Source organism: Rattus norvegicus, chromosome 1 (genome assembly GCF_021556685.1).
Source record: "Rattus norvegicus strain SHRSP/BbbUtx chromosome 1, alternate assembly SHRSP_T2T, whole genome shotgun sequence".
NCBI lineage: Eukaryota > Metazoa > Chordata > Mammalia > Rodentia > Muridae > Rattus > Rattus norvegicus.
This window is the reverse complement of record NC_141534.1, coordinates 106943019-106956857: the sequence shown is the minus strand read 5'-3', so window position 1 is coordinate 106956857 and position 13839 is coordinate 106943019. Positions and strand designations below refer to the sequence as shown.

Sequence of the window (13839 nt, the reverse complement as noted above, 5' to 3'; positions counted from 1 at the left end):
TGGCTGCAACCCCAGAGCTGGAACCGTGGTGAGGCAGGAGGAAGATGGTGAAGAAAGAGACTCTGAGCAGGCAGAAGGCTCTGCCTTCATTTGCATCTGGCAGGGAGGAGCAACTTGGTCCCTTGAGCTCTCTACAAAGGCCCTTCACATCTCCCTGTCTTCAGAGCTTGGCACATGTGGGGAAAATCCATTCTCTGGTTCTCTGAGAATGCAGCCATTGACACCCAGAATCTCTCTGGTCTCTGGTCACCTGGAAAGTAATGCTAGCTTAGCCAGTCAATCCCGCCAGGAAACCAGCGATGTCTTTCAAGCATCAGGGGACCCTTGGTGGACTCCAGCCACACCACTCTGTTGGACCTCAACCTGGTTATGTGCAGATGGACATACAGTCCATGGTATTGGAAAGTGAGTTTTGGGGATGGTACAATGACTTGGCCTGTACCTGATGACCTGGGTTTTATTTATGGGGTTCACATAGTAGGAGAGAACCAAATCCTGCAAGTTGTCCTCTGTCCCCCACATGCATGCGGTGTTGTGTGCCTGTGTACACATGCACACACATTCTTACCGCCATACAAACACAAGGTTAGTTTTAAGATACTCTGGCCTAGGGGTTGGGGATTTAGCTCAGTGGTTAGAGCGCTTGCCTAGGAAGCGCAAGGCCCTGGGTTCGGTCCCCAGCTCTGAAAAAAAGAACCAAAAAAAAAAAAAAAAAAGATACTCTGGCCTACATGGGATCTCTATTCTTGGCAGCAAGCACAATACAAGACAAGAAAATAGCCCATTTTGTTGAGGTCATTTTCAGGTTCTCTTGCTGAGGAGCACGCTTTGGACAAGGCTTGGGAATTGACCGAGCATCTAAACTGGCGGGGCGGTGGGGACACGGGCTAGTTATGTGGCTCTAGATAAACAAACGGCAGCACTGTGAAGGCCTGAGACATCTACAGAAGAAAGCCTCACTCAGAGTCTGGAGTTGCACTGACTGATTTATTGGCCAGCAGCCCCGTGCTTCCCTTCACCCTGCAGGAGACCCACAGACCAGGAGCAGGGCTGGCAGGCCAAGCCTGGGTGCACTGAATGCTCGCATGCTCTGAGCCAGGACCTGGGGAGGCACTGCATGGCAGTGGAAGAACCCAGCCAGGAACGTGCTCCAGAGCCAGCAGGCCCCACCGCTCCTCTGTCCTGGGCACCTGGGCTGCTGCCAGCTTTAAGCTGATGTTCAGAGCTGCCTCTCTGGTCTGCTGTGAGAGATGCAAGATGTCTGGCCTGACGAGGGAAGTGGGGGCTCTGCTGACAGGCTCATTAGGACTCTGGTTTGTAGCCTTGTAGAATATCCTTTGAGGCCTCTTTTGTAGTCAATAGCTGGCCACTTCCGAGTGGTAGCTTACAGGAGGGCGCAGACCTGAAGGGAATCCCCAGGTTGAGGCAGTAGGCAAAGTATGCAGGGATGGGCATGAGGACAACGGCAGACAGCCCAGCAATCAGCATCAAGGACCACATTGGGAAATAGCGGACCACTTCTTTTGACTATGGAGAGACAGGAAACACAGATTAACACAGCAAAGGAAGAAGAGGTGCAGTGGGGAACAGGAGGAGAAACTGGTGAGTTTTCCGTGATCAGAGCCAATGGTCAGGTCCTCAGTTCCCAGGGGACTGGAAGGAGCCTCAGGTCCGAGAAGGGTCACTCACAGTGCTTGAGTCCCAGGCCATGTAGACGAGGGGCCCCTGGACAAGGTAAATGCAGATGAACAGTAACAGGCCTAGCAGCACCACTGGAGACACATAGCGCCACAGCCAGCTGCAGCCAGGGAAAATGGGGCGGCTCAGCAGAGCCATCATGTCTGCAAGGAACCTGTTGAGGGACACAGAATGTGGCAGCCAGTCTGGCCTCCCCACCTCAGAGGAGAGGTTAGACAGAGGTTAGGCAATGGTAGTTCTGGCCTGCTTTATGCCAGCCCTCCTGCTCTTGCCTCGTCTAGTCTGCCATCCATTCTCCTGCTAACCAACACCTTCCATGGGTCCCACACCCCTCTCATCCATCCTAACATGACATCTGGGAGGTGGCAAAGACCCCTCTGGGTGCTGGGTACCCAACAGTGAACCACATAAGCCAAGCAAACATAACCCAGACAGTGCTCGGCCCTCAGGACCTCCATCTTGGATTCTTTCAGTCACATGGTCTCAGTTTTTACACACACACCCTTTGACCGAGGATGCCAGGTTCCTAGGTCCTCTTCTCTTCTCCATCTCTGTCTGTCCAGACTTTGCTTCAGAATGTCATCCTCGGTACTCCTACCTGTCTGACACTGCCATCCTCACCCTCAGCGTCTCCACTTACCTCCGCTGTGGGCTTGGGACACCCACTGGGCTGTCTGCACAGGCTCTTCTCCTATAGACCCTGTGTTTTGAGAGTGGGTCTATATGATGGTGGATTCATCCAGAACCAAAGGGCTTCCTGGCACTGGGAAGATGGCTTCAATACACACAACAAGCCAGGCACAGAGGTGTGCACCTGTACCCCAGCTCTGGGGAGGTGGAGATGCAGGGTCTCTGAGGTTTGCAGGCCAACCAGTCTAGCTGGTGAGCTACAGCTTCAGTGAGAGACCCTGCATGCACGGCACACAAGTGAACCTCATATGTTTGCTGACAGCCATTGAGATGGCTCAGGAGGGAAAAGCATTTGCTGCCAAGCCTGAGCTCAATCCCTGGGACCAACATGGTAGGAAGAGAGAACCAACTCCCACAAGTTGTCCTCAGACCTCAACACATGCTGTGTCACACACATGCCCATACACATGCACGCAGCCACACGACGTAAATGTAAGAAAATATGGGGTAGGAGGGGTGGCTCAAGAGCAAGCACTTGTTGCTGTGGCTGAAGATCCAGGTTTGATTCTCCGCACCCACATGGTGGCCCACAGCTATCGGTAACTCAAATCCTAGGGAATCTGATGCCCTCTTCTGGCCTCCATGAGCCCCAGGCACACATGTGGTGCACAGACATGCAGGCAGGCAAAGCATTCATACACATAAAGTAATAATGATTAAAATGTTAGGTGAGGGGCTGGAGAGATGGCTCAGTGGTTAAGAGCATTGACTGCTCTTCCAGAGGTCCTGAGTTCAATTCCCAGCAACCACATGGTGGCTCACAACCATCAGTAATGGGACTTGATACCCTCCGGTGTGTCTGAGAATAGCTACAGTGTGTGTGTGTGTGTGTGTGTGTGTGTGTGTGTGTGTGTGTGTGTGTGTGTGTGTGCACTCTGAGGTCCTCAGCACCTCAGCACCTTATGCCTTGGGCCTATACCACTTGTGTATCCTATTCTTTTTGGAGACAGAGACTATGTAGGTCTGACTGGCCTAGACCTCACTGAGATTCCCCTACCTCTGCCTCTGATGTACTGAGATGAAAAACCTGCCCCATTATGCCCACTCTATTAATTTTTGAACTGCTGCAACAAAACACCTGACCGAAAGAAATTTAAGGAAGGCAAGGTTTACTTGGGCTCTTGATTTCCAAGGGAATTTGGTCATTATTATGGGGAAGAAATGGCTGCAGAGATGGCTCCATCCATGGCGGCTAGAACATGGAGTGGAGTAGGAAGCAGAGAAAGCCTGCCAGCGTCTGGGCTGAATATCACCCCCTCCAGCCAGGCCCAGCCACCTAAAGACTGCATGGCCTTCAAAACAGCCCCACAAGCGAACCATGGAATGTCCAAAACACAGGCTTGTGGCTGACACTTCAGATCTGAGGCACAAGAGAAGAGCCTTGGACTGGACGACACTGAGCCTGCTCCGTTCCACTCCAGTTCCCAGATCAGAGGACATTCCCTCTGCAGTACTCAGAGGCAGCAACACTTCCACTGGCACGCTCACATACATACACATACACACATGCTGCTCACATACATACACATACACACATGCTGCTCACATACATACACATACACACATGCACCTCGCTTACACATAAAGCATGGCTCCTCCCTCAAGGAGTCCTTCCTCACTACTGGACCTGAACCACACACGCCTACACTGAACCAATGGGGCCGCTGGTCTCTCTGTGTCTTCTGTTCAGTGTGCCTGCATGTGAACGTCCATGGAGGCTAGAGTTTGATGACAGCTGGCTTCCTTCTTTTCCCAGACAAGGCCTCTCACTGACCTGGAAGCTGTACTCCCTGGTTATCAGGGCCTGGGATCCTCGTTTGTACCTCCCATCTCCTCTCATGTTCACAGAAGCAGGAACAGCTCACACACATGCATATATGTGTCAGGATCCCAGAGGTCTGGCAGACAAAGTGGCTAAGGGGAGATCATGGCCGGGGCTGCTGTTAAGGCAGTGGGGGAGCAGGGCTGTAGGTGAAAGTACCTGTGAGCATCCTCGGCTGTCTCCTGCAGAAGGAGCATGGTCCTGGTTGCTAGGATGAGGGGTTACCATGGTGTGCGTTCTGAGGGTAGAGCTCAGACCTACATGCTTGCACAGCAGGGACTTTACCAGCTGAGTCTCCTCCACTCCTCACTTGTGACTTATGGTTGCGTGTCCGTCAGTGTTGCTGCTATCTGTCTATACCTCTAGCATGTAGGCTCCTGAACACAGGAGCTACCTTTGGTTTATGCAGTGTCCCCAGGCACTAGCAGGCCATAAGACCTAAAGCATATGAAACACATCAAAGTACAATAAATAAACCTTTCTCAGAGCCCTTGTAGTTAAGGGCCCTCGTGTTACTCTAGTTTGAGATTGGAAACAGCAGGAAGACCATCAACCCTCCCCAGAGATCCATGCTCTAGGGGCCTGGCCTGGCCCTTCACCTCTTGGCCCCATAGGCCCAGGCTACGGCAAGGGTTTCGCATAGGATGATGGTGATGATGGGCACTGCTACCCAGTATTCACTCAGCAGTGAAAAGTAGTAGATGCCTGAAGGTTGGATGAAGATGAGGCCACACAGGAACGTCGTCATGGAAACACCCACTGGAGGAAGCATTAGGTCTGTGTCAGGATCCTAGAGGTCTGGCAGATGGTGGGGCTAAGGGGAGATCACAGGTCAGGGCTGGTGATAATGCCGTGGGGAGCTGGAAACCCCAGAGGCAGGAGTACCTGTGAGCAACCTTGGCTGTCTCCTGCAGAAGGGGAAGGTGTCCTGGAGTGTCAAAATGTTGCCCAGCATGTACATGAGGTTGGTACACAACCCCAGACCCAGCAGCGCCAGAAAGAAGAGGACAGTCCAGAAGGCAGACCCGGGTAATAGTGAGATGACCTCAGTGAAGATCAGGAACAGGAAGCGAGGGCTATCCTCAATCTGCAGGTACAGAAGAGTAAAGTGCTCTCTCCACTTTTCTAGAAACTCCTGAGTCCAAGAGGAGAGCAGATCTGACAGGACCCCGCCCCTGCAGTCTACAGAAGGTCTTCTGTGAGTGGCATTTCCTGAGTCACCAGGGTTATGGATCATATTTCTTTCTGGAATTAACGAAAGCTGAACTCTGTGGTGCAGAGCAGGCTTTCCAGAATCTCTTTGCCCTAGGTCATCTCCACTGACCCTCATAAACTGCTTCTGGATGTTGCATTCGGGCACCATGCTGAGAACGGCGCTCCTCAAGGGTGGCGGGAGGCTGTTGAGCCAGGAATTGTAGATGGAGATGGGGTCGTCATTCAGGTCAGGGGGCTCCACCTCAGGAGGCAGGATCCCCTGGGCTATCAGCATTAGGAGTTTATTTGTGTTCCTGAGGACAAGGTGAGTCAGAATGGTCAGGCTTTGGCACTGACCTTCCCTTGTTCATCCTATCCAAGAGAGCTATCTCCAGCCTGGCATTACTGACCTGGGCAAAGGAAAGCCTACAGTGGAGCCTCAGGTGTGCCATTCTCAGGGCCACCAAGAATGTATGCCCCTGGGAATCTGGGGTAGGGATTCTCTATGGGCTTCCTGGGACTCTGTGGTCTTGGATCTCCATGACCTTTTCTGAGACTGGAAGGGAAAGTCAACCTTCCAAACTCCACACTGCAGAGGGCTGGAGCAGCTTCCTGGACTCTGAAGGGTGTGGCACTCCCAAGTTGTGCCGTGTGTAAGAACTGCTACCTCAGTCCTGAGCAGAGCCCTCGCAGAGAGCTATGCAAGCTTTGTGAAAGCAAGCACAGGTTGACCTTATCCTACGTGTATAACAGGATGATATTCTGGTGACAAGCCAGTTACACATCAGGACTAATATTCTCACCATGAATAAGTTAAACTGAAAGATAGTTTTAATCTTCTTATGAAAATAAGCTGTGGGGCCGGAGAGATGGCTCAATGGTTAAGAGCACTGACTGCTCTTCCAGAGGTCCTGAGTTCAAATCCCAGCAACCACATGGTGGCTCACAACCATCTGTAATGGGATCTGATGCCCTCTTCTGGTGTGTCTGAAGACAGCAACACTGTATTCATGCATAAAATAAATAATTATTTAAAAAATTTTTTTAAAAGAATAAAACTGCTAACAAGGGGTGGAGAAATTGTCCAGCTGCTAACATGAACACAGGCTGCTCTTCCGGAGGACACAAGTTTGATTCCCGGCACCCATGTGAGGCGGCTCACAATTGCATATGGCTCCAGCCATCCTCTGTCTTCTCCCTCTACTTATACACTGAATAAACGAAAGTGAAAATATTAGTTAATTAAACAAAATATGTAAATAAAGGGTGGTGTAGAAGCCAAAATCACCCCCCTTTTGTTTTTTGGTTTTGGGCTTTTTGTTTTGTTTGTTTTGTTTTTTAAGATAGGGTGTCTCTTCCTGACTCTCCTAGAGCCCATTATGTAGACCAGACTGGCCTCAAACTCACGGAGGCAGAGGCCTGCCTCTGCCCCTCTGCTCCTGCCCCACCCCCACCCCCAGCCCACCCTGCCCCTTGGGATTAAAAGGGTGCTGCCCGGCCTGCCTCACAGAAACGCCCATCTTAGACTTAGCGCCTGAAGGGAGAGGGCCACTCCTCCAGGAGCACAGCGAGGTGGAAGCTGCTAGTCCTCCTGAGCAGCCAGGAATGAGCACAAGGATGTTTAACAAATGAACAAAACAAGAGGAAATCTGAGGTGTCCATTGGGCTGTATCCACAAGGTAGCCTCAGCTATAACTTGCAGCCCAAGTTTTGACTTGCAGTGATTATTCCCAAGAACAAAACTTTAGTTCCAAGAAGTCTCTTTCCAAAGCTCCTGTCCAGAGGACCTCACCTCAATCCCAGGCTGTTAAAGATCTTCATAACTAAGCCAATCTAGTGCTGTAGGCCTATAATCTCAAATCTTGAAGAGTCTGAGGAAGATCACCATTTAAAGACCAGGGAAACTTAGTGAAACACAGCTATCCTAAGTGCTCAGGAAAGATAGGGTGGAAAGATTTTGAGAGCCTAGCAGACCAGAGTGACTTCTGTGTGACAAGGTCTTCTTGTCAGGATAGGGATGTGGCTCCTATGGACTCTCAACAATATGGCTGCCTGCACAAGACTTGCACGCATGCAATCCCAGCACTCAGGAGGCAGAAGTAGGTGGATCTCAGAGTTCAAGGCTAGCCTGGACTACGGAGCAAGTTCCAGGTAGCCAGAGCAACACAGAAAAACCTTGACTGGGGGGTGGGGGGAGCAGGGAGACCAGAGAGGGGAGAGGGAGAGGAAGAGGGAGAGGAGAGAGTGGGGAGGGGGAAATGGGTGGTAGTGGTGTATTCCTTTAATCCCAGCAGAAGGCAAGTGGATCTCTATGAGTTTGAGCACAGCCTGATCTACATAGTAAATTCCAGGACAGCCAGGGGTACATGGTGAGGCCCTGTTTCAGAAAAACCAACCAACCGGGGTTGGGGATTTAGCTCAGTGGTAGAGCGCTTGCCTAGCAAGCGCAAGGCCCTGGGTTCGGTCCCCAGCTCCGAAAAAAAAGAAAAGAAAGAAAGAAAAAAAAAAAAAAAACCAACCAACCAATCAATATTTCAAAAGGGGACTAGAGAGATGTCTTAGTAGTTAAGAGCACTGGCTGTTCTTCCAGAAGAGCCAATTTCAGGTCCCAGGACCCACATGGCTGCTCTCAACTACCTGGACTCCAGTTCCTGAGACTCTGACACCCTCTCTGGCCTCCATGGGCACCAGGTGTGCACAGTTCTCCATGCAGGCAAACCACTCATGCACGTAAAATAAAATAAAAGCGTCTTAAAAACTAAAAATATAGCCTTAAGGTGAAAGGGGCCGGGGTGCATCTCAGTGTAGAGTACTTGCCTGTCACACACAAAACCCTGGGTTCAGCTCCAACCACTGCAGTGTGGGTGGCCAGAGGCAGAGGCAGGAGATTTTTCATAAGTTCGAGACAAGCCATGTCTATATAGCAAGTCCCAGGCCAGGCAGGACCACTTGGCTCAAAAAAGAGATTTATTTTTCTTATTTTAAAGTCAGTGTCAGAGCCATGTGTGTGTGAGTCCAGGCACCCAGAGAATCCAGAGCTTGTCAGATCTCCTAGAGCTGGAGTTACAGGCACTTTCGAGTGGCCAGATGTGGGTGTTGGGAACCCAACTTGGGTCTTCTACACATGTGGTAGCACATGTTAAAAACAAAAGCCAAGGGGTTGGGGATTTAGCTCAGCGGTAGAGCGCTTGCCTAGGGAGCGCAAGGCCCTGGGTTCGGTCCCCAGCTCCGAAAAAAACAAACAAACAAACAAACAAAAAACAAAGAAAAACAAAAGCCAAAGCCAATGAGACAAACAAACAATTAACATAATTAGCAAACAAAGGAGAGAAACAGTCAAAAGTCGATGGAAAGATAAAGACGGTGGAGGCTGGAGAGATGGTTCCAGAGGATCCCGTTGCCCTCTTTCTGGCCTCCAAGGGCATCAGAAACATAAATGGCACATAGACATCCATGAGGGCAAAACCATACACATTAGAAACAAGCTGTGGCTAAAGTGGCCCAGCAAAGAGGGCAGAAAGCCCAGTGCACACGTTTCAATGAGGAAATGCAGGGAGTGGCTGGAGAGATGGCCTATGGGTGGGAGCACCTGCTCTGTAAGCAGGAGGATCTCAAGTCCCAACCCTCAGCACCCAGGCACACTGCTCAGCCACACACGCCTGTAATCCCAGCACCGGGAGGCAGGCAGCTAGGTCCCTAGACCTTGCTAGACAGCCAGTCTAGCCAAAATGGAGAGCTTCTAGTTTAGGAAGAGAGCTTGTCTCAGGGCTTAAGGCAGAGTGACGGGTCGGCTAGTCGGCATCCTCTTTTGGCCTCCACTGGTATGCACATTCGCAGGAAGAAAGAAGCAAGCAAACTATACAGAGCATTTTCTGAGTGGACGGTTCTTCATATGGGTGCTTTTTAACACACACACACACACACACACACACACACACACACACACACACGGGCCTGCAGTGGTGGCACACACCCAGCACTTGGGAAGCAATGGCAGGCAGATCTCTCTGAGTTTGAGGCCAGCCTGGTCTACAAAACGATTTCCGGGGCATCCAGGACTACATAGAAAGGCTGTCTGTATTACTAGCTGGCTCTGTGGATAAAGAACTTGCTACACAAGCCTTGAGACATTCTCTGGAGCCCTGAAGGTGAAAGGGGAGAACTGACGCCACACAGTTGTCTTGTGTCCCCTCCTCAGCCATGACCCCGCCCCCACACCAGGCACATACTACAGCAACAGTCAACCAGCTAAACCAATAACACAAATATTTTATTATATGCTTCTCAGACTTGCAAAATTAAGAGTTCCAGCCATGGCTAACAAAGTGTTGTGCAAAACAAGGAGAAGGAAACCTTACACTGCCCTCTGGGAGGGTGATTCTGAGTAAACCACTGGAAAACTGAGCAAGCCCTGCACAACAACACCTTCTAAGGCCTAGTCTGCCCTGCACGGCTATAGGCTCTGAATGTTTGGACTCCAAACTCTATGCTATCACTGATGTGTCTGTGTGACTAGATTCCTAATGACTACATTCTACACTAAACAAGCACAGACCATTGCCGACAGGGCTGGCTATGACGGCACACACCTGTACACCTGGCAGGGGGACACCCTCTCTTGACCTCCACAAGCACCAGGTATGCAGGCAGAATGCTCGTATGCATATAAATAAATAAGTCTTCAAGCAACAAAAGTAACTACAAGAGCTGGGAATGGTGGCACACAGCTATAAACCAAGCTTTGGGGAGGAGGATCAGAAGTTCAATGTCAGCCTGGGCTACACAGGGCATTCCAGGCCTACACAGTGAGACCCTGTCTCAAAAAGCGAAACAACTTGAGGGAGCTTTGACTTCACCACAAAGAAATAGTAACCTCAGGGTGAGAGTGTGACTAGTGATTTTACCAACGTACAACATACACATCTCACTATATACCCATGGGCACATGGGGTTAGATGGTGTCAATAAGGCCAAAACAAGATGCAGAGCAGATGGACAGACAGCCCCAGCTGGGAGAGAGACTCCTCAGGTTTCTGGCCCTGTAGAGTTTAGGTTTCCCAGAGGGTGGACACTGCTAAGTTTTGGGACACACAGCTAAGGGACTGTGCATGCTGGGTCTGTGGGAGGTAGCCTCAGATGCTGTTCTCTGGGGTGGGGTGACTTGCGTGCCTGCCGCACTTAGCATCTGTCATCAAGTCAGCTCTGAGGTGCCAGTTGACAACCTCTGGAGCTCTCTAAGGTTAGAAAGGGGCTCTGTTCTCAGCTAAGAGGAAGCAGAGCTTGTAGCCTCCCTGAGGGTAAGGTGTGTAAGTGGGTGGTGAAGCTGCCGGGCTGGACCCACCAGGGACTGGCCTTACTTCTTACAGCAGTGATGTGTGGTTATAGTGGCCCAGAAGCCCAGGATGGAGAGGAAGAAGGGTGTGGTGATCAACAAGGTGACTATCTTGAACAGACCCATAAGGAAGGCATCCTTCAGACAGTTGTTGAAGTCAGACATGTGTGAGGATAAAGAGATAACGGGGCCAAAGCCCAGGCCAATGTCAAACAAGACCTGGATCCCTGCTTGGCACCACATAGTTAAGTCGGAGATTCTCGCCACCTAAAAAAGAGAAGATAGGTACAACAGGGATGTCAAGATGTGGGACAGGACAACTGGGAGAGAAGGGAGGAGGTACAGTAGACCACAGCAGGCAGCTGTGCTGGTCCCAGAGCTCAGAGGACTGAGGAAGAACCTCACCTCCAGGATCAGCAGGTAGTTAAGGCCATATCCTATGCCATTGCCCATTGACAGAGTCCGGACGAGGAAGCAGATGATGATGAAATAGGGAACTTGCAACAAGACACACAGGACCTGTGGGGGGAGTGCAGCACATTGGCTGCTTGTCAAGAGACTCATCTTTGTAGAGCTAAGGGACTGGATGAGGACTCAGAAGAGTTATCAGCCAGGCAAGAGGCTTGCAGGAATAAGTGGGCATGAGGGAGAAACCAGGTGGAAACAAGCACTTGAGAATGCCAAGGGCCAAGTGCAGCTCACCTTCCCAAGGGACTTGATCCCGTTGACCATGAAGACACAAATGAGGCACCAGGCCAGAAAGAGGAACATGGCCAGGTTGAAGGACGGCTGTCCTCCATCCTCAATACTGTCTGAGGCCTTCAAGGTCTGCCGGTACCAAAAGTACGTGTAGGATGTTGCCTGTTCACATTCAGGATCTGGGGGGACATGGCTTTGGACAGGCCTGCTAGATGTGGCAACCCCCCATTTCTCTGCCTCCCTCTGCTGTCGTCCTGTCTTTCTCTTCATACCCCTCCTTGCTCTGCCCTCCTCTTCCCGAGTCCCTTCATTTCTCCATTTCTCCTTCCTCACCAAAGTCGCTGGAATTCTTTTGTAAGGGACACCGGTCCCATGGGACAACGAAGTGGAATATGTGGCTCATGTAGAAGAGGATCCAGGAATTGAACACGTTCAGGTAGGTGTTAGTGATGAGGCACACCTGCAGACCAGTGGAGGGGGGTCTGGGAGGAGGACCAGGGGCAGGGAGAGAGAAGGGACTGACAAAGGATGGCGGGGCTTAAGGACCATGGCCCACACCGGGACACTCATGGCATTTTCTCCATAGAGGAGGGAGGGGAGCAACTGTGGGGCAGGCTTATGAAGCCTGGGCTTCCTCACCATAACCATGCTGTATCCTAGTCCACCAAACCAGGGGCTCAGGGTCTTCCACAGGTCAATGCTGCTCTGCTGTGCCCTCTGACCAACCGCCATCTCCAGGAAGAGGAGAGGAATCCCAAGGCCGAACAGCATTAGGAGGTACGCAATGAAGAAGCTCCCTGCGGGGAGGGCACAGGTTCTGAGAGCCTCAGGGTGATGCTGTTCTCTTCACGAACTAGGAAGACTGCTCACCAACCGCAACCTCCCTCAGGCCACAGGCTTGAGGCCTGACTGCTCCGCATCCATCACTGGCCAACCTCCCTACTTGTAGGAGTCTCAGAGGGCTGCCCATCACCCTTTCCCCACCAACATCCTGCCTGGCCAACCCACTGAGTTCTGCTCAAAACCCTGAACCTCCACTTCTGGCCCTGGGTGCTCAGACACCGAGTTTCTCTCCTGCTGTAGCATCTCAGACGTTGGGAAGCCAGGACCAGCTTCACTCCTGCTGTCCCTTTTGGGCCCACGTGCCCTAGTTCCCAGACTTACAGCTTCCTTTGTGAACCCAGCATGTGACAAAGCGCAAGAGTCCAGATGGCATCACCAAGTAGCCCATGAGGGCCAGGATGTACTCAGCCTTGCTGGACCAGAGGAGCCAGGGAGGGAAGACGTTGCTATTTTCCTTACTCGTCTTGTTCAACTCTATGGGGGATTCTTGTTTCGGGGTTGTCTCCATTGAGTACTCTGTGGTGCTGGGCTTGTTGAATTGTAAGGCCCCTCTTGCCTGAGCCTCCAAAGCAAGGGTCTCCCAGGCCTGAGCCTTTGCCACCCGGCTCTCTGAAACTTGAGCCTGTGCAATCCAGGCTGATGTAGACCAGGTCGCTAGGGTCCCATCTTCCCATACCAAAAGGTTTGAATCCATCTCAGAAAGCTTTGTTGTCTCAATGGATACATTTTTGTCCAGGGAGGAGCCTGAAGTCTTTACCAAGGAAGACTCCTCAGGCCTATCTGATGCGGAAGCTCTCGATTTGGCAAGGAAAAATGCATCTTCACTTTCCTTAGAGGACCTTAAAATCAGAAGTCACAGATTTTAGGTGAACTCTGAGGAGGAAATAATTCTCAGGCTTACTTAAGGATTCACTGAGTTTCAAACTGTCTTACAGGAGACTATCATTCATATACACTCCGCTTGCTGACATTCAAAACACATACACCACAAATATCACATACATACCATGCATGGAAGTACTTATACCACACATGTATGCTCCATGTATACCACATAAAGATATCATGCAACACACACACACACACACACACACACACACACACACATCACATTCACATATACTACACACTGGTATCACATGTATCAAACACACACACACACACACACACACACACACACACACACACACACGTTCCATACACTAACTGAGGCATGACATACATCATCACCGTCACATGCACCACAAATACATACCAACACATATACCACACACCACACCCATACCATACTGACAAATATACACACACAGCACTACATACCATACATATGAATGACTTAGCACACCCATACATACACATGCATCACAGGTACACAAATGCACCATACCCATCCACCCACACTCAAGACCCAGAGAACTCAGACCACCCACGTTTTTTACATGATGTCTTTACTTCTTCAGGATGTTTTAGCACAGGGCACAGGGGTCTGAGTAGCTACAATTAACAGGCAGGAAGGTGGGAAGCACGCTAGGAATTTATAGAAACAGATAGATGCCCTCCA

The 13839-nt window shown here is 50.8% G+C and overlaps 1 protein-coding gene across 3 annotated transcripts in view; it reads right to left on the bottom strand.

Annotated features, from left to right (window-relative positions):
- Positions 1-966: 966 nt before the first annotated feature.
- Positions 967-13839, bottom strand: part of Slc6a16 (solute carrier family 6, member 16) — a 28496-nt gene continuing 15623 nt past the window's right edge. For 2 of the 3 annotated variants that reach the window (XM_087655038.1, XM_087655042.1), the window contains exons 3-13: positions 12600-13117; positions 12075-12232; positions 11769-11895; positions 11439-11614; positions 11142-11255; positions 10762-11003; positions 5535-5718; positions 5096-5297; positions 4810-4969; positions 1690-1852; positions 967-1527 (exon numbers count right to left, since the gene is read on the bottom strand). In XM_087655038.1, the coding sequence (XP_087511164.1) occupies positions 1303-1527; positions 1690-1852; positions 4810-4969; positions 5096-5297; positions 5535-5718; positions 10762-11003; positions 11142-11255; positions 11439-11614; positions 11769-11895; positions 12075-12232; positions 12600-13117 (2269 nt within the window). In that variant the 3' untranslated portion in view covers positions 967-1302. The remainder of the gene's footprint in view (positions 1528-1689; positions 1853-4809; positions 4970-5095; positions 5298-5534; positions 5719-10761; positions 11004-11141; positions 11256-11438; positions 11615-11768; positions 11896-12074; positions 12233-12599; positions 13118-13839) is intronic. The other variant, NM_001427612.1, reaches the window with a different exon arrangement.